Source organism: Lycorma delicatula, chromosome 3, assembly GCF_047948215.1.
Source record: "Lycorma delicatula isolate Av1 chromosome 3, ASM4794821v1, whole genome shotgun sequence".
Lineage (NCBI taxonomy): Eukaryota > Metazoa > Arthropoda > Insecta > Hemiptera > Fulgoridae > Lycorma > Lycorma delicatula.
Window position 1 is genome coordinate 141,528,148 of NC_134457.1, and position 21,590 is coordinate 141,549,737.

The 21,590-nt window shown below is 29.6% G+C and overlaps 1 protein-coding gene across 1 annotated transcript in view; it reads left to right on the plus strand.

The window, feature by feature from the left end:
* Positions 1–21,590, plus strand: part of PolQ (DNA polymerase theta) — a 123,094-nt gene that overhangs the window by 74,997 nt on the left and 26,507 nt on the right. The window contains exons 18-23 of the mRNA XM_075360699.1: positions 1,712–2,046; positions 5,760–5,953; positions 9,600–9,735; positions 10,849–11,030; positions 18,224–18,328; positions 20,365–20,536. Of these exons, the coding sequence (XP_075216814.1) occupies positions 1,712–2,046; positions 5,760–5,953; positions 9,600–9,735; positions 10,849–11,030; positions 18,224–18,328; positions 20,365–20,536 (1,124 nt within the window). The remainder of the gene's footprint in view (positions 1–1,711; positions 2,047–5,759; positions 5,954–9,599; positions 9,736–10,848; positions 11,031–18,223; positions 18,329–20,364; positions 20,537–21,590) is intronic.

A 21,590-nucleotide genomic window follows, 5' to 3' on the forward strand; every position in this document is an offset into this window, starting at 1 on the left:
CAGTAGACGTCATATATACCAAATCTTGTAAGATTGGTTTATAAAATTCTCTTTGACTTTTGTAAAACTGTTTAAGACCATTTTTATTTATATAATATTGAATAATGTCTTAAAAAAAATTTTTGTCAATGCAAATAAAATCTGTATGAAATCATATGACTAAATCTCATAGGAGTGGTTTATATTATATCAGTGACATTATATTTACTACTGTAATACAAGGGTCGTTCAATAAGTCCTAAGAAAATCTGAGAGATGGCGCTCATAGTATCGAAAATGTTTTGCTTTTTTAGTAAGCATCATTTGTCACTAGAGTGCAGTTAAAATTTCAGCTATATATATATCACGTGGTGTCATTGTCATAGTCGATTGAAGCAACAAGCTATTGTTTATTTAGAAAAATGGAAAAAAGTGAGTTTCAACTGGTGATAACACTTACATAGGCTTAAGACCGAAAGAGATCAAAGTTGGATGAAGTTCATGGCACATCTGCTCCTGTGTTTGCAAATGTTTACAATTGGATAAATGAGTTTAAACATGGATGTACATCCACAAAAGATGAACATCATTCAGGACGTCCAGTGGAAGGACCACCCTGGTCAAATGATTGACAAAATTCATGATAGGTTTTCAGTGATCGATGAATCAAAGTGCGCAAAATGGCCTCAACTATTTTGCGCACTGAACCTCAAAGTACAGTATTTTCAATTTTGCATGAAAAATTGGGTGTGAAAAAAATTTTGGCAAGATGGATGCTGCATTTGCTTTCAGTGGAGAATAAACACATCGTGTGGTTGATTCTGAGGTTGTTTTAGCACTTTTCCATTGCAATCGTGATGAGTTTCTGCATCATTACATAACTGTGTATGAAACATGGATATGCTACTACACCAAAGTTCCAGAGACAAAGGAACAATCAAAACAGTGGGTTTTTTAAGGCGAACGGGCTCTGAAGAAGGCAAAGACTGTGAAATTGGCCGGCAAGGTGATGGCCACAGTTTTTAGGGATTCATGGGATATCATCTACATTGATTACTTGGAAAAAGGACAACAGTAACTGGAGAGTGTTATGCGTCGTTCTTGCACCGGTTGAGTAAAGAAATCAAGGAAAAACATCCTCATTTGAAAAAGAAAATGATCTTCTTCCATCAAGACATGGTTGCACATGTGTGCATTTTCAATGGCTAAATTATGAAACTAAAGTTTGAATTATTAAAACATCCACCATATTCACTGGATTTGGCCCCAGTGATTTTTTTTAATTTCCAAACTTGAAAAAATGGTTTGGCGGGCAATGGTTCATGTTGAATGAGGAGATCTTTGTCCAAACAGATGCTTATTTTGAGGACCTTCCCAAATCCTTCTTTTTGGGTGGCTTAAAAAAGTTGGAGAAACACTTGGAAAAGTGTTGTTAAAAGGAGGTTATGTTGAAAAAAAATTTACACAAAATAATTTGTTTTTATATCGTTTTCTAAGGACTCGTTGAATGACCCTTATAACAATTAGGGATGACAGAAAATTTTCTTTATAACAAAAATTTCATTTCCATTGTTAATTGCAGAAATGATCTACTTTTAAATTTTTGCTGTACTTTGAACTCTTTATATCAAGTAACATAAGAAAAAAGTATCCTGAGATTATAAATTAAACAATTTAACAGAATTTAGTTTTAATATTTAAAAAAATGAAATCCTTCTTCTTTGCTTTACAGATCAGCAGTTTCTGTACAAATAAAAGATTGTAATCAGGTTATTAATTCCTCTGTTAGTCATTCACAAACAATTACTGCTGAAGATATTTGTGTAAATTTTAGTAAATTAGAGACACTAAGAAAAATGCTATCAAGAAAAAATGTTGTGTCTTTATCCCTTCATATTGTAAAGAAAAGTGAAAATGATAGAGAAGGAATTGGTACACGTATTTTAGCTAGAAGGAATTTACAAAATGAAAGAGAAGGTGATTTTTTGTTTGGAGCATCAGTTATTCTTGGAATGGCAGTGTACTGGGGTGCAGCTAAAGTATTTTATTTAGATATGCGAAGATCAGGTATCATTTGATAAATTATTTTCCTTTTAACAATCATTATTAATAACATTAGTAATTAAATTTTTTTTAAATTCATTCATTCTATATTATTTTAACTGTTTAATTAGATTTGAAACACTGCACCAACACAGAACTGTTGGTTAATAATAATAGTATCTATCCAGATAATGAGTACCAAAACTGGGTTAATTAAAAACTACCAAAAGGCAGTAACCAAAAAGGGTTTGCATCTGTCACATAAAGTACACATACATTCAAGCAACTGATTTGGAGATTATGTTTTCCTATGCACTGTGTAAGTTTTTGTGAAACTTTTTTTGATGTTTGATTTTTAGGCTTCTTTTTCTAATTTATTTTTTTATCCCTACTCTGTTATTCTATAATCCCATAATATAATACTAGTTAGCTTTTTGGTGTTCTAGTATTATTTGTATTCTTATAGCTCACTTTAGTAACTGTAATTTCTCTGTGTGAAAATAAGTTAAAAAAAAAATTCCAGATTGTATCATAAAACTAAAATCTTTTCTTAGAAAAGTTATACTTTATGAATCACTTGATGAAAAAGTGAGTTTTATGCTGCATTGAAATTTATTTTTTTTATTTTCTGCATTATGATTTTGAGATGTAATTTATTTTTAAAATGTGTGTAGAAATGTAGAATATTATATAAAAATTACCTTGCCCTTTGTTTTTTCCCACTTCAGAATCAGAATTTCATAACTCATTAAGAGATATAAAAAAAATGTGTGTTCAGTATTTTTAAGATCAATTTTATTGGTTTTCATACTTCAAAATGTACTTCATTCTTTGTTTTATAATAGTGGCCATTTTTAAAAAAATTTGCTCTGTAACTTTCACTAAAGATTGGAAATATTTTATTTGCACTGAATTATATATTTTTAATAACCCATTTATAGTACATACATGGCTTCATAATTTCATTTAATAGAATAAAAAAACAGTTTTTAAAGAAGAATTTTCATTGAAACTGTGTGACACTTTAATCGTATGCATATGCTAGAAAAGAGTACAGTCACTTCATTAATGTTGATTAAAGTAATGATTTCTTATTACTGTTTATTGTCTAATAAAGAAAAGCTATTATTTATTATATATATTTTTTAATGCTATGGTGTAATACAACATGTGTATACTATCATGAATAAAATGTAAACATGAAGCAATTTGAGCTGAAAGGAATAAATAATTAAAATTGCAAGATTATTAAATCTTAATTTAGCAGTCTTTTTTCTTTTTCTTTAATTTATCTTTATAAAAAAATTATCTAAGTTAATGCCTTTCCTAAGTCTAATGCCATGTATGTTGGTTTGTTTTTCTTTAATCTTCCTTCTAATATTAATCTGAGTACTAAAATTGCTTCCCTTGTCCCTATACTTATCCTGAAACCAAATTGGTCTTCTCCTAACACTTCTACTCTCTTCTCAATTCTTCTGTACAGAATTCTAGTTACGTTTTTTTATGCACGAGTAGTTAAGCTAATTGTTCTGTATTCTTCACATTTATCTGCACCCACTTTCTTTCATTTCATGACAATAACACTCTTTTTGAAGTCTGATTGAACTCCCCCTTTTTCATAAATATTAGACACCAATTTGTATAATCTATCAATCGCTTCCTCACCTGCACTGCACAGTAACTCTGCAGGTATCCATCTATCGCAGGAGCCTTTCTGCTATTCAAATCTTTTAGTCTCTTAAATTGAGATCTCAGTATTTGTATCTCCTTTTCAACTTCCTCTTCTTGTTCTATCATACCAGTTTCTAATTCATTTCCTCCGTTTAACTCATCAATATATTCCACCCACCTATTGGCCTTTTCTTTCATATTATAAATCAGTGTACCATCTTTATTTAACTTGTGATTAGATTTTCATTTATGTAACAAAACTCTCCGTAACTTTCCTGCTTGTTCCATCTATTTTACCAATGATCATTTCTTTTTCCACTTTTGAACACTTTTCTTTAATCCACTCTTCTTTTGCTAATTTCCACTTCCTGTTTATAGTACTTCTTAATTGTCGATAGTTCCTTTTACCTTTTTCATCACTAGCATTCTTATACTTTCTACATTCATCCATCAGCTGCAATATATCCTCTGATATCCAAGGTTTTTGATCAGTTCTCATTGTTCCGCCTAAGTTCACTTCTGCTGATTTAGGAATTTCCTTTTTAACATTCTCCAATTCTTCTTCTATATTTTTTACTGTATCATTTTTATTCAGACCTCTTGTGATGTCCTCCTCAAAAAAGCTTCTTTATCTCCTCTTCCACAAGCTTCTCTAAATTCCACCGATTCTTCTGACACCTTTTCTTCAAGTTTTTAAACCCTAATCTACATTTCATTATCACTAAATTATGGTCACTGTCATTGTCTGCCCTGGTTGTGCTTGACGAGTTGATTTGTAAATCTTTGTTTAATCATGATAGTAATCTATCCTTGGAGTATCACCAGGCTTTTTCCATTTGTGTATATTCTTCTATTATGATTTCTAAATTGGATGTTGGCAATTACTAATTTATACTTTATGCAAAACTCAATAAGTCGGTCCCTTATTTCATTCCTTCTGCCCAGCCCATATTTATCCACAATATTTCCTTCCTTGCCTTTTCCGATGCTTGCATTTCAATCTCAAGCTATTGTTAAATTTTCATCCCCTTTTATTTCTTTAATTGCTTCATCAATTTCTTTATATACAGACTCTATCTCATCATCATCATGGGCACTTGTAGACTGTTAACAATCATTGTTGCCTTAGGTTTTGATTTTTTCTGATTACAATGAGAAATCTAAATTTTTTGAAATACTCTACTCTCTTCCCCTATTTTCTTGTTCATTACAAAACCTACTTTTGCCTGCCCTTTATTTGACTATGAGTTAATTATTCTAAAATCACCTGACCAAAAGTAATTTTCCTCTTCCCACTGAACCTTGCTAATTCCTACTACAACTACATTTAACCTTTCCATTTCCCTCTTTAAATTTTCTAACCTACAACCTTTTTTAGACTTCTAACATTCCATTCTCCGACTTGTAGAATGTTATTTTTTAATTTTCTGGTGATTCCTTCCTTAGTAGTCCCCACCTGGAGATCCAAACGGGGGACTAATTTACCTTCGGAATATTTTATCAAGAAAGGCATCTCCATCTTTATTACATGAAAATGGAAAATGCAGAGAGATACATTTTCTTTGGGGGAAAAAACAGCTGTTGTTTTCTATTGCTTTCAGCTGCGCAGTACTCAGAAGATTGAGTGATGTTGATGTGGTTGTTTAAGTCCTCCTGATGTACACCCTTAACAGCTGCTGCCCTCTTTCAGGAATCATTCCTTAGTCTGGATCTCAACAGATACCTCTCTGATATGGTTTCATCTTCAGTCCAGCTACTCTGTATCACTGGGCACTCAAGCCCACTCACCATCGGCAAGGTCTCATGATTCATTGAGAAAGAAAAAATATGATTGGTATTTAAATTTGCTGATGCAATTTAATCAAAGAAATTGAACTTAATTTCTATTTTGTTTGTTTGTTGGTACACAAGTGCATTTTATGGATCTGAGTAATGATTTGATCTCACAATTGTTTTATAATAAGTATTTTTTTTATTACTAATAAAGTAAGACGAGTGAGCTTTTTAACTATCTATTTCTTTCATTGGTGTACCTAAGAATTAATTATTTTCATCACTTTTTTTAGATTGTCCTTGTGTGCAGATCATCAGAGATTTTCTCTTGAGAAACAGTGTCACTGTTATTATGTATGATTTAAAGAATCAGATTAAATTACTTCGTCAATGTTGTCAGTTTAAAGTGAAGTGTCAGGGAAGTGATCCTATTATTGCTGATTGGTTGTTATTACCTAATGAACGTAAGAAGTCCATCAAACAAATGGTAATTAATTTGAATTTTATTGAAAAACTAAATTTACTTGGGTACAATTGTACTACCTATGTGGCACAATAGGCTCTATTACTAACTCTTAGATAATTAATTGTTATTGCCTGAGCTAATGGGACATTAAAAATGTGCTTGTTGTTTTATATTCTGTTATTTTTTCTAATTTGAAGTTGTGATCCTTTAGATGCCTGTATACTGTTGCCCTTTGTCACTCTAACTTTTATACTAGACTCTTTTATAGCATTTGCATTGAATGTTGACTTCTTTAGTGGTGTGGAAGCACCTTGGTCTTTCATCTGGGAGGTCCTAAGCTTGTATTTGGTATTCTTTGTATGCTATGAAATTCCTTACTTTATATTTCCATAGCCATATGATGAATTAATCATTATTAAAAAAAAAATTATGCACATAGGAAAGAAAGCAATGAAATAAAAAAAAATCTTTAATTAAAATAAGATAATTCAAAGGTAGTATAGATTATATTTTATTGAATTTTAATATTTATGGTTAAATCATTTAAATTAATTAATAAAACTTCAACTGTGGAGAGATGGTTTTTAATTAATTCAGGCAGTACATTTAGTATTGAACTATGTTTATTTTCTAGTAACAAACAAATAACTTTTATTACGTTGTATAGTTTTATTGAATTAAAACTTATAACATGTTACAATACACACATTGCCAATCTCCATATCAAGTCTATGGAAACAGTTCCTTTATAAGGACAAAAACATTTTGTAGGTAAAAGAGTTTTGCTGTGTTATTAAAAAATTATACTTGCAGATGTAAGTCATTTGTTACTTCTTTTTATTCTTGTTATGCATCTGTGTTATATACTGATGTAAATCACACTTAAAAATTGCATTAATTGTTGATAATTTCAGATTTTTCATACTATGCCTTTCCTGTAAAGTTTTTTTAAGTGTCTCTTAATGATTACAAATAAAAAGGTTTTACATCAAATAATAAATTATTGTTTTGATTCTTAAATTAAATGTAAACCATTTTTAAAGCAGCCATTCAGCACACTTTCTTGAAAAAATAAACTTCCTTATTTTTTTCTTTTCGTTATTTTTGGATAACATGTACTTAGTTTTGACTTCTTTTTCTTTTCACAAAAGGTTTTCATTCTTTTGCTCTGTTGTTGCCTTTCTTCCAACCATTTATTGTGGTTTATACCCTTCTTTTTCTTTCTCCCTGGAAACTTAGATTCTTGAATCACTTTTATAAATTTATCTCTGTGTTTACAGAGATCCTTAGAAATCTTTAATGTTTTAAGACCTGTTTCTACTTTTATTTCTTTAAACCATTTGGTCTGTGTGGCTCTGTTTATGTAGAAATGAAATATTTGTTTTGTCAAAGTTTGGTTGTTCATTCTGCAGAAATATCCATAAAAGTGTAATTTTCTTTTCCGGATTTAGTCCCCTATTTTTTCTGGATGTTTGTAAATTTCTTTTTCACTTTTAAATTTGTAAATTCCATCTTCAAATTTTGGTTCATAAATTTTTCTTAAAACTCTTTTTTCTATTTTTTGCTATTTCTCTTTCTGAAATAACTGCAGACATTCTGCCCCAAACAGTGCTTCTGGTAGGACTACAGTTTTATAGTGTAGTCAATTTGGAGTTATATGATGGATTTTTTTATTGTTAATGTTCTTTGTGAGATGTAGGCAGTTTCCATAATATCATCAGTAGATTTAGCGTAATGATAGGCAGATTTCTTTAAAAATTCTTTGCAGTTTTTTGCTCAGTTCATCGCTGGCATATTTCAGCATTTTCACAACTGTACTGTCTTTGCCATATGCTTTATTATTTTTAAGTGATTTCATTATTTCTTCTATTTGCTGTTCATTTGGTGGTTGAGAAATTTGGGATTTTCAATTATTTTTCTGGAAGTTAAGGTTTTTTTAGGGTCGGGGCAAGCAGGTTTTCAAAATATTTAGCTAATTGTATTAGATTTTCTTGATTATTCATTATTAGGTCCCCATTTTTATTCCTAAAATTAATACAAATTGGATTAAAGAAGTTAATTCCAATTTTTATCTTTAATCAAAATTGAAGGGATCTCCCTGCAATTTTGTTTTTAAATTTTTCAATAGTTTCTTCTTGTAAGTTTAACTTATGTATGTTAAATCTTGTAATATTGTTTGTTTTTCTTTTAACTTTGATATTGGGGAGACATTTTAATGTAATTTGGGACAAATAATGGTTTGAATCAAATTCAAATTTTGTTATGTTTATGATTTCTGTTATGTTATCTTTAGAGATTGCAACATGATTACTTGAAAATCTCCAATGGTTTGGACATTTCCATATTTTACATTTTTTGAGATTTTTTTTAGTCTTGTTGACATTAATTTTAAGCCAAATGTTTTACAGATTGCTGTTAATATTTTACTATTTGGATTTGTTTTCTTATGGCTGAGTATTTTCCTTTAATCTCTTCTCTTACTCTTCTTCTTTTCCAATCTGTGGATTAAAGGCATCTAATAACATTTTTATATGTTTTTTGTTTAGTTTGTTTATTTTTATAAAGTCTCCCAGTATTCTAATTTTCATTTATTTCTAAAGTTGTCTTGGTTTATTGGAGTATTACAATTGGTTACATCATAATATATAATTTTGCATTTTAAAGTTAAAATGAAAGTCTGTTATCTGGGGACTGAAAATTTATAATATGATTCTCATACTGTTTATCAATTAAATAGGCTGTTCCCAAACATTTCAGACCATTTGTATTTTTAACTGTTTCATCTGGCTGTCCTTTTAAAATTTTAAAAATCTTCATAATTAAAATTATTTTCACCTTAGAATCTCATTTCTTGAATCGTACGGATTTTGATTTGGAATTTATTTAACAGTTTGGTGAGTTCCATTAATTTTCCTATTTTTAAGAGTGAATTTACATTTAAAGATCCTATGAAATATTTCCGTTTAAAGTTGTTTAATTTTTAATTTTGGTTTTTATTCTAAGTTTCCAGAATCCTTCGATCAACTAATCTTTTTTTTTCTGGCCTTCAGAATCCGAGATGGCTAGTTGCACTTTATTTTAGTGTGATAAATTTTTACCACCTGTGGATTGATTTTTTAGGGAAGAACTTTCCATTTTTACTGTGATTGTTAGCAGATGCATGAAAATCCTGATTTCCAAAACAAGACGAGTTACAAGGTGTGGAATTCTCTTGTTTAGTTCACTGAAAGATCCAAGGAGCTTTGGGCTGTCCAGCAGCACGTCATAGAGGCAACCATCTTCATTTTGGCCCTAATTGAGAATAAAATCTCTGCCAAAAAATTTTCCAGAAAGAGAATCACTGCCAAACTTCTCTATTATTATTTTTAATTTTTTGTTCTGAAGTAAGAAGTTCACTTATTTATCAAATAAACTGTGAATGTTTCTGTCAAAAGAAAGGTTGTTTTGGTGTTTGTAATTGTGATGGATATGTAGGATTTATGTGTTTTCCCATTTTAAATCTGTCCATAGAGAGGGTGACTGAATATCTTTACATTTCATTTAATCATATTTGCATGTTTTCTGTTTCAATTAGCCCATGCTTAAGTATAGATTGTGCTGGAAATCATCTTAAGATTTGTAATATGAATTTAGTACATTATCTGATTTCAATTTTTTTTTGTTCCAGTTGAAAGTAAATAATGTGAAATGCCCAGTGGTTAATGATGACAGGACTTTTTTAAAGGAGACAGTTGAAATCTGGAATTTAAATTGTTATTTTCAATCCAAATTAAAGCATGCACATTTACTGAATGCATTTAAAGGTAAGATTATGCAGTGAATTATAAATGAAGATTTTTAAAGATAAAAGTAGTTTTTTGAAGGAAGCTTTCCCCTAGTATTTCCCCTATATTTCAAATTGTTTTGTGTTTATTACATGGTTGTTCATATGTATGTACATGTTGGTGTTTGCTTGCAACACACACACACACACACACACACACACACATACACATATACGCACATACATACATAGTGAGAGTGGAATTGGAAGGAGGGAGGGGAGAGGAGAGTTTTATAAATGGTTGACAAATTACTATTGTGACAATTTTTATAAGCAATTATTGTCGTGATTATGTTGTAAGTTTTGGTCAATTTTTATTAGAAAAGAGAGAGTTTTATAAATGGTTGACAAATTAAAATTGTGACAATTTTTATAAGCAATTATTATAGTGATTAATTTGTAAATTTTAGCAAGTTTTTATTAGAAAAACTTCTTCCGTTAATAACAAGTATTAAAGAATTTTTCTAATACTACTTGTTATTACTTACAACAACATTTTTTTTCATTTATTAGGCATTATCGATATTGGATGATTAATAAGTATATGAATGAAGGAAATATTCTAACATCCTGTCCCAAATAAGAATCATTTTATTATTTATTATTTTGTATTGAGTTAATTTTTGTAATTTTTTTAATCGAGTTTAATATTGAGTGAAGAAGAGCAACATTATTTTGTATTCCTTTTTGTTACAGGAATATATAAGATAGCTTTTTCTGAAATGACTTGTCTGAAGGTGTCTGTGAGTCATATTTTATGGAAAACTATGAAATTATTACTTCAGGATTAACATCCACTACAGTTTTTATAATTTTTTTTGTTATCTCTGAAGCCCATCAGGAAGTCATTGTCAAATTAAAATTCATCCAGTTGTTGAAAAAACAAAATTATCAATAATTCATCTAGGCCATGCTTTCTCTTAGATATCAATCTTAAATTGATTATTGTTCAGTTGAAATAGGTTTGTCTTTTGTAAATATATAAATTAATTTATGTTTTGTGTTTTGTCTTGTACTCCATAAAATTTTGATGATATTTGAATTTTTATATTATACTGAGAATTTTTAATTTAGTGCTATTATTTTTTTGTAGATATTGAGATGCCAATACAGCTATGTTTATGCAATATGGAAATTTCTGGATTTGGTTTTGATAAAGATTATGCAGAGCTCTTATGGGATCGCATTGAAATTAGAATGGCAGAACTTTTAGAGTCTGCTTATAAGATTGCTGGTCGAAAATTTAACCCAAGATCTAAAACTGATTTAAATAAGGTATTTATTTTAATTGTTGTTAAGATAACAGTTACTGTTATCTTTTCTGCTAAGATCACTACAGTTTCTATGCTTAGTACTGGTTTCCATTTTGAGCTTCTTGTACTTCAGTACAATAAATTTTGACAATGGAGTGATTCTGAAACACGTTAACAAGAGATAAAAGAATGAAGCTAAGATAGGTAAGCAGTACTAAACATAGAAATTATTGATTTTAATTTTAATTGTTGTAGATATATAATAATCTAAATTTAATTTAATTATAAACTCAAGTCATCAGATATTTGAACTCTTAACAGCTTGTAGTATCATAAAAATTAACTTTTAATTTAATTTGATTTGTGTTTTAAGCAGTTGTTTTTAAGGTGGCTGATTGCTTCAATAATTTTGTTATATTGTTATACCAAAGGCAGTATTTCAGAATTTTTATTATAATGTAGTTAACAGCTGGCTTAAGTTATGATCTCCACAATAATTTAAAACAAGTAGGTGGTGGTTTTTCTGCCATTTTTATGGCGTTAAATATCATGATGGGTTAGTCAAAAAAAGGAGAAAGAAGAAACCATGTGATTTACTCTGGTGAGATTCTCTAGACTAGATATTACTACAGGGAATAAAAATGCAGAATAGTATTTTAAGTTTTCAAATTTCACCAAAGGCAGTATTTCAGAATTTTTATTATAATGTAGTTAACAGCTGGCTTAAGTTATGATCTCCACAATAATTTAAAACAAGTAGGTGGTAGTTTTTCTGCCATTTTATGGCGTTAAATATCATGATGGGTTAGTCAAAAAAAGGAGAAAGAAGAAACCATGTGATTTACTCTGGTGAGATTCTCTAGACTAGATATTACTACAGGGAATAAAAATGCAGAATAGTATTTTAAGTTTTCAAATTTATATTTATCTAATATCACCACATAAATAAAAGGCAAAGAGTTGTTTGATTTAATAAACATTGAAATTTAAAAAAAATGTAAAATTTGAAACCACACCATTAGTTAATAACTTAATAATCATATTTGTCTGGATGTCTTAGACTGAATCAAATTGGTTTCCTTTCAGCAAAAATTTCAATTTAGGAAACTTGTAAGAAGTTGGCAGTGGCTAAATCAGGGGTTGTGAAAGCAGAGGAATTTGGAATTTGGCCAAAAGTTCTGTAATTGAGAGCGCACAATGAACCAGTACATTGTCATTATGGAGGATCAACTCTTTTCCCGCCAGAGTGCAGGCCTTTTCTTCTGTACATTTTTACCCAGTACTGACACTTTTAAAATATTCCTGGTTGACTGTCTGCCCATAGGGGCAATTTTGTCATGCACAGTACCCGTAGAATTGAATAAAACCATCAACCTTGTCTTCATATTTGATCAACTTTGTCACGCTTTTTTCAGTCGTGGTGAACTTGGAACCTTCCACTGCAATGATTGTACCTTTGTTTCTGGGTCAACCCATAAACCCATGATTTGTAATCTGTAATTACTGTATTTAACAAATCAGGAACAGTTTTGACCTGATTAATCAGTTCTTGGGACACTTCAAATTAGTGTTATTTCTGCTGGTCTGATAGCAATTTCTGAATGAATTTCACAGACACTTGATGCATGTTCAAATCTTCAGTTAAAATTGACTGAACTATGTAGACACTTAAATTCAGTTCATCTGACATCTTCCATCTTTGAATCCCTTGAACCAGATAAAAACATTTGACTGACTCAGACATTTATTCCCAAAAGCTGTATTTAAGAGTTCATAAATTCCTGAAGCTGATTTCCAGGTTTTCAGACAAAATTTGACACAATCTCATTCCATTTTTTCGTTCATTTTTCAAAATCAATAATCCACAGAGAACCAAAAACATGTCTTCACTCACCAGGGTGCCACTCTACTGAACAAAGATATCGTGGTGTTTCAGGATGCTTCAAAAACCTATTGAGCAGTGGCGGCATCTGTCTTAAAACTTCCCACTCAAACTTTGTATTACAACTTTATAGAAACAAGGTGTTGAGATATTATTAGATTTCAAACATGTGAGCAAAAAAATACTGTAATTTTTATGTTTGTATGTGTTTATTAATATCTGTTTATTTACAATAATTTTTATTTTTGCGAGTTTGATTTATCTGAATTTATGGTAGTTTTTTTTATACTGTGAAATATATATTTGAAATGTGGTTATGAACAATATTGGGAAGAAAATGTGTAAATAATATGAAAAATGTATAGTTAAAGAGAATTAGGGAACAGAGGAACTACATTGGTTGAAGCTTGTAGTAATGTCTGAAGTGAAGGGTGATAGAATGAAATGAGAAAGAAGGTTTAAAATTTTCAAAAATGCCAAGGAAGAACTGAAGGTACTTAGAAACAAGGAAGATACTCAGCGTTGAAAAATAGGGATATGTCCAGTATATAACAAATTTTAATGGGTGTACAACTATCATAAGACAGTTGTACAAAAGAAATTAGTTGTCTGTGGTAATTATATAATTAGCATAAATTAAATTTTGGAATGGTTTGTTTTTAAATTCTTCATCTTTGAATTTTGTTTTCAGGAACTAAACAATGTGAAATACTTTTAAGTTTTATTTGTATAGCATGATCTTCAATGCAAAATACAAGGGCTATTTAGAGATTAACTTCCAATCCACAGTATTGTGTGAAATTGGGCTAGCGATTCTATGTTTGCATAGTTGAATAGCCCAGTTCAGTGTGGATCTAAATATTAGTATTGTTGGAAATATTGCTTGGTTGTTTGTAAAACTCTTGTTTGAAATGGTTGCTGTCATAGAAAATCCCACCGATTGTGAAGTGCATGTTTCCTTTGTACAAGAACTTGAAGAAATTGAGAAGGGCCATACAAAACAAACGATGCGGCCTGCTGAGTTCAGACATCGTTATTTTTTCATGACAACACTCGTTCACATACTGTCGTATGCACTCGATGCTAAATCGACAGTTTCAAGTGGCAGTTGTTTAACCATTCTCCATAGAGAATGAGGCTCTCAGAATTATCACCTTTTCCTGAAAATGAAGAATTGATTACAGACTCAGTGTTTTGAAAGTATTGAGGAGTTGAAGAATGATTGTTTCTATTTGCCTTAATTCACAGATGGCAGAGTTTTATGACGAGGGCATTCAAAAACTTGTTAGCAGATATGACAAGTGCCTTAATTTAGATTGAAATTATGTATAAAAGTAGTTAAAACATGTATATAATGGATTGTTTTTATCAGTTGTTTTTCTAATAACCAATACAAATCACTTTTATACATTAAGTTAATGTTGTTTAGGTTTTTCACATTCTGTACAGTATCATTCATTTTAGAAATTATAAATTATTATAATTTTAAAAATTGTAATTAATTTTAATTAAATTCTTTTAATTTTCCAATTCATAAATGAGCAATTAATATTTGATCATTACATTATTAAATATTATACGGCTTACTTTCAAAATCATAGAAAACCTTTGTTTCTTAGGATCTCTTGAAGTTAACCAGCATCATCTTTGAGAATAGAACTCTGTAATTTTAATGAATAAAAACAAAACACTTAAAATTGAACTTGAATTTATTAATATAACTAAATAATGAAAAAAAAATTGATAACCAATTGTAAATAAATACACTGACATGTAATAAAGAAAGAAATGGAATAAAATAGTGAATAAAAATAAAATAAAATCTTTTATAAAATACTGAATAATAAATAATACAAAAGGTAAAGTTTAATGATAATTAATGAGAATGTCTCATAACTATGTTGGTTTGAGGCTAAAGCAGCACTGAATTTAATATGAACAGAAAATTGTCTTAAAATAACTTCTAGAGACAGAACTTAATACAGGAACTTAAGTAACGTTATGTTATTGTGGTGATATACTATTGTAATATATACTAATTTAAAAATATTATCATGTTTTTCAACAAATTTAATGTTTGATTTGGTCCATACAGAATGGGATTTAAGTGCATATCTGGATGTAAAAGAGATAGCAGTTTATTTATAAGTATGCTTTATAGTTTTGTGCTATAAGGAGTCTTCTAAACGTAGTATTTAAGTGTGTATGAGTATATTGAATTAATTTTGAGCAAAAAGGGATCAGATCCAGGCTTAAGCCTCTTGTATAAATTAACTACAGGATGCTAAATCCATTAAGTTTTTAACCTGTTGAGCAATAACTATTCAGGCTAAAACAAATTTCATTCTTTGTTCAAAATGTTAGCCTTAATTCAATGAAATGTTTTGCAAAGGCTTGAGCAAATACTACCCGCTTGAAGCCCGCAACTTCATTTCTTATGATTGAGATTCTAATCAGATAAAAAGAATTTAGACTTTTGACAGATTCTCTACTATTAGATGGATTATAAAAATTATTTTGCTGGGTTCTAAAATGTAATAAAATAATCAAAAAATTCCAAGTCAAAGAAGTTGATCCAGAAGAAACACTAAATTTTAAAGAATAGTTGCCCAGGTATTTCAAAAGTGAATCCTTTGTCTTAGGGAACCAAAGAAAGGAAAATGAGAAAAGAAGATAATTTACTTTGATATTGCTGGTCTTCATATACAATTCACCTTCTCCTAGGGTACTTAAAATGTACAACTGCATACATTGATTGATGTTCAGGTTAAAAATATCTTCACTATGTGAAAGGAAACAACTTTATTGCTACTTCTACCCAAAACACTTATTTAATGGGAAAAGTTCCTGTGATCTAAGTCAGAGTTAGTGATATGAAGAAACTGCAGTCCTACATACCTGAGAAATACTGACTTATTATGATTTGCTAATCAACAGGTCAATTGCAAATAATGAAACAGAAAGTTGAAAAGAAAGTTTTGTTTGAATAACAAATTTAACAAATTTTGTTTCATAAGAAGTCATTGCATCTTAAATGATTTCTTTTACAGTTTTATTGCTTTATTAAATTATGGATATTTATTTTTTCATCTTAAATCATGAATGATAAGTTTTTGTATGTTAAAAATGACTTATTTCATTATTTAATTAAGTCTTTGAATTAAATATTTGTGTCTTATATTATTAACTAGTTTTTGTATCTTAAATGATTGTATTTGCTGCAATATACAATCATAGTATAGTTCATTAAAGTGGTTTATTAGTTCATTAAACCACTAATTATAGGATTATTTTACATCTTATTATGCCACCATTATGCTTTCATTCAAAAAAGAATCTACTTCCATTAATTTCTTGAATTTTAATAAAAAAGTTATTAATAGAGCCAAAAACAATTTTCATGTCAATGTGTTTCTTATGTAGACTATTTAGAGCTAATATGTTGCGTTGTTTGTTTATTACATAAACTGTAAACTGTGTTTGTTTATTCCATAAACAAACTTTTTTCACTTTGTCAAAAAGTTGCTAGTTCCCCTTTTTGTTTGAACCAGTTCATGTGATCACAGTTGTTTATTATTTGTTTGATATGGAATAAGTTACACCCATTTTAAATGGCTCAGATTTATGGTAATTAATTTATGTTAAAAAAGGTGGCTTTTGATTCAGACTTAATTTTTATAAATTTTAATTAATATTTTTAAATAATCACAGCTTACATAATAGTTACTTTTTTCTTCAGAATATCTTATGCATAATGATTACTAAAAGCAAAAATTCCAAGTTTACTTGAAACTTAAAACTAGGTTGTTGATAAGATTTTTTAACATGTTTGTAATGTTACATAATTTGTATCTCAACTATGTACAACCCAGCAAAAATTTTATTTTATATCACTTGATTTTTTATTTTTATTTTAAGCAATCAAAAAACTGGCAAAAAGCAGAGTTAAAAGAAATTGTTAAACAATTTTAACTATTTTCTATAGGATTAGAGTTATCAGAAAGTTTAAGAAAAATGTTTGTCTACAACTCTTACAATGTTTAATCTTATATAAAAATGAACAAATGTTTGTTTGTTTATCCCTTATGGATTCCTAATTCATTCATCCGATGGCAATGAAACTTTCGTGAGCTGTTGTGCACACGCCCGTGAAGGTTTCTGAATTAGTTTAGACCCGCTAGGTGGCGCGAGGGTCGAGATATTTATAAAAATTGTATTTATGATTCGATTTGGCTCCTTTTCAGAACATCTATTAGTTACATGAAAAGAAATATTTTTACAAAAAATGGATTCGCTAGGTGGCACTGGGGTCGAGATATTTCGGAAAATTGTATTTATGGTCCAATTTGGCCCATATTCAGAATATGTATTAGTTACGTGAAAGGAAATATTTTTGAAAAAAATGGGGACCTGCTAGATGGCACTGGGGGTTCAGATTTTGAAAACTTGTATTTATGGTCTGATTTGATTCATATTCAGAATATATATTAGTTACGTGAATAGAAATAATTTTGTGAAAAAGGGAAAGAGGGGAATGGGTGCAGATTGGAAGAGGTAAAGAGGGAAAAAAGGAAAAGTTAAATTTTGTGATGTTCCAGAATGTTCAGTTTTTTAATGTTTTATCAAAATTTTATTTGTTTACATGTATATATATGTATAAGTCAATATATATATATATATATATATATATATATATATATATATACACACACACTCAGGTCTAGCAATAGCGAAGCATTGCCGGGTTAGCTAGTAAATGATAAATAAAAATATCTTTATGTAGTTACTTGTTTCTATGACTGTATCCATCTAGCACTAAATTGAGTAAAGGCTATAACAGATTTACCATTTCTCTTGCATTGATGTGTTGGATGTCAATATTATAAGCTAGTGCTCTCCTACAAAAGTTGCCCTGCAAAATATTAGAAACTATAAGTTTACAATCTTTTAAATAGCTTTGAATTTTTTATTTGTGATTTTGTGAGAAAGAACTGGTTTATGTACTTTCTTCATTGTAATTCAGTGTCTGAAATTAAAGCACTTGTATACATTGGCTATTGATTTAGTGGTTAGTGTTTTTTTTTTAATGGTACCATTTTTAATTTGTCACTTTTATTAATAGTTAATTAAAAACAAAAATATTAAAAAATGTTCTGTGTACCATCAGATGCTATATATTTATTTGTAAAATTTTAATTATTTAATTTTATTCACTGAATTAAACACATTCATATATGAATAAGCTTTAAATTTGTCATTTGCATTATTCAGGTACTTTTTTTATTAAATCTAATATTTTGTCGTAGAACTGCATGAACATTAATATTTTTCAGATTCAAAAATATTTAGCCAATGGTGTAAATGAAGATTACCAGGAGCAAGAAATTCTGCCTGGAATACTGGAAAAATGGCGTAAGCTAAACTCATTAAAAACAAGAGTAAGTACTTTTAAAAATTGCTAAACTTTGCTTCAATCATCTTATTTTTTGCGTTAATTTTCTCATACATCTACTCTTTCTCACTGATCTGTTGAATTAGTAGGAGTAATATTTAAAAAAAATTTTGGATTAAAATAAATTAAGTCATGTTGTACGCTTACAGTATAATATGTATTAGAGAAGGTGTGCGATGAACTAAGCAAATGTAGAAAAAACTGTGTAAGTTATTCAACAGTGGGAAAACAAGAATGCATAGTGAAGCATACCCTTCCTTTTTTCCTGTTCAGCCTTTGGGAATTAGTGTCAGGTATTACTTCAGAGGATCAATGAGGATGATATGTACGAGTCTAAATGAAGTGTCTTGTACAGTCTGAGGTCGACCATTTCAGAGATTTGTGGTTAATTGAAACCCAACCACCAAAGAACACCAGTATCCATGATGCAGTATTCAAATCTGTGTACAAGTAGATCTGCATACCCACTTGTCATCACTAAAATGCTGTTAATGCATGCATCTGATAATCAGCGAATTCACAATTGATGAGTTTAATTAGGCTTTTCCTAATGTTTTTTGTCCTTTTGTTTACAAAATTGTTAGTACACATCTTTGCTATAAGAAGATTTGTGTATGCAAGATCTACAGAAATCTGATAACACAGTGCAAATGGAAGGAAATGGCTGCTTATCAAGCATTTCTTGGCCATTACCATAGAGAATGGAATGAATGCTTGGATCATATTTGAAATGACATGAGATGTAGGTATTTAATATACAATTAAAACAGCAATCACACCTGCAACAGCAGGTTCTTGATTGGTACCAGTCATATTTTCCAACCAAAATTAAAAAGTTTTAACAGCCACCTTGAACTGTGAAAGTCATGACAATGATTTTTTGAGACATTCTTCTGATTGACTATCTGCGAAGAGAAACCAGCATTACAGCGATCAGAATTCTTTACCTTGACCTTGAAGCTAGTTTTGTATTTTTCCTTTACCTCTTTGTTGTTGTTGAACTTGATGCCACGCAAAGCTTCTTTCATCGGACCAAACAGCTAAAAATCCAAAGGGACAAGTTCAGGGCTGTAAGGAGGATGAGGTAGGAGCTTCCAACCCACTTTGCCAATAGTTTCTAGCATCAGTTGTGCTGTATGAGGTTGAACGTTGTCTTGAAGGAGAGGTATCCTTTTCCTCTGCCATCCGAGACATTTCCTCTTCAATGTGGGTATGACTTTGTTCTCAGTCATGGCTGAGTATAGGGTTTTGATATTGCGTTGATCCTCCAAATAATCACAGAAAATCGAACCATGGGCACTCCAAAAGATGGTTAACATGACCCTACCAGCTGCTGGTTGTGTTTTGAATTTCTTACGGACAGGCATCTCAGTGTGTTTCCACTGTATGCTTTGACAGTTGGACTCTGGCTCAAAATGATATATCCAAATTTCATCACAGGTTAAAATCCTGTCCAAAAATGTGGCACCTTCATTATTGAAAAAATGTTTGAGTTCAGTGCAAATATGAAATCTCTTGGCATTGTGATAAATGGTAAACTGTCTGGGAACCCACCTTGCACAAATCTTATGGTAGTTCAGTTTGTTTTGAATGATGGAATTAGTTGTGCCAACAGTAAGACATTTTTCAGCAAATTTTTCAACTGTAAGTAGTCTGTGCTTTGTCAGCTGACTAACACTCTTTGCAAGGTTGCCGACTAACACTTAACAAAAGTTTCAATTGCCTGCATTATGCATTTCCTTCACCGAAAATGTTTGTCTGTCTAGTTATTGAATGACCCTCGTAATAATTAATTTAGAAATGTTATTTTATAAAATTAATAATTTAAGAATACCAATAAAAAATAAATTTTTTTAAATTAATTATTTTCTATTTATTCTCATATTTACAGGGAATAAACATCTAGACTCTTTATTGAATTCATATTTTACATTTGTACACTTTATCATTTATATTTGTATTATGTTTGGTTTATAATAATGATTAAAAATGTTGAAGTAAAATTTGTTATACATTTTTTAGAGTCTCAGTCCATTGTTATTAGAGACTGGAGATAGATTATTTGGTGATTGTATCACTACCACTATAACAGGAAGAGTTTCAATGCATGAACCCAATCTACAAAATATTCCTAAAGATGTTTTGATTGATGATGAAGTTTTTAGTATGCGTACTGCATTTGTACCATCTCCAGGTTTGTTTTTTTTATTTCTCTGTATAACTAATTTTTTATTTAACTAAATAACAAAATGAAATACAATTTAAATAAATAATGTGCTCGATTACATATGTGACTATAGCATTTATGAAATATAATAATGTGGCATACATGGGCAGTGTAGTGTTAAACTAAATCTCTATTTAGCAGATCCTGATGTCTGCTGTAAACTGAAACCAAAATCATCCCAGATAATAATCTGCAAGTAAGGCTTGTCAGATCCTTTAAATTTCTATTTTATACATATGATATTGTTGTATGTTAATTAGTTATAAATTGATATTATAGGACATGTTAAGTCTCTGATGGCTGGTACTAGTCTGAACAATAGAGAATTAGATGCATTGTTACAATATTCATATAAAATATCAGCTGTTAACAGAGCCAACTGATTATAGAAAAATTCAATAATTTATAATGAGTAAGAAGAACTAGGCAGTTATAGTTTAACTTTATTTATAAAACATAAAAGGAGGAAAGGAAGTATGAATCTTAACATAACTGCCTGCCAAAAATCAGATTTTTTTTTTTTTTTTTTTTTAGTTTAATGTTGTAAATGAAACTATTACAAACAATAATATGAATAAACATTAAATTGCAATTATATTAAATTACATACATGAATATAAATAAAAGTATCAAACAGTTGTGAATAAATACATGATAAAGTCTATAATGTTACATTTAACAGAATAGCAAACAAGTTTAATTATGCACATTGAATAAATAAACAATAATATAATTAAATTTTTAATATCTATAATTAGTTGAGATTGTATTTACATTCATTTGTGATACAATATTAATAGTACTCATACAAATGTATAATGGAAGTAATTAAAAAACTCATAATAAATATAATAACCCGTTATTAGTATCTCAAATATTAATAATTATGCATACTGCTTAACACATTCGCTGCGGTGGATAAAATAGCGAACTTAACCATCTTGCTTAACGGTTATTATTATGCCATATAGTAATTACCTACTATGCATTGTGGCATATATTGGCTGTCCTGAGGTTTTTG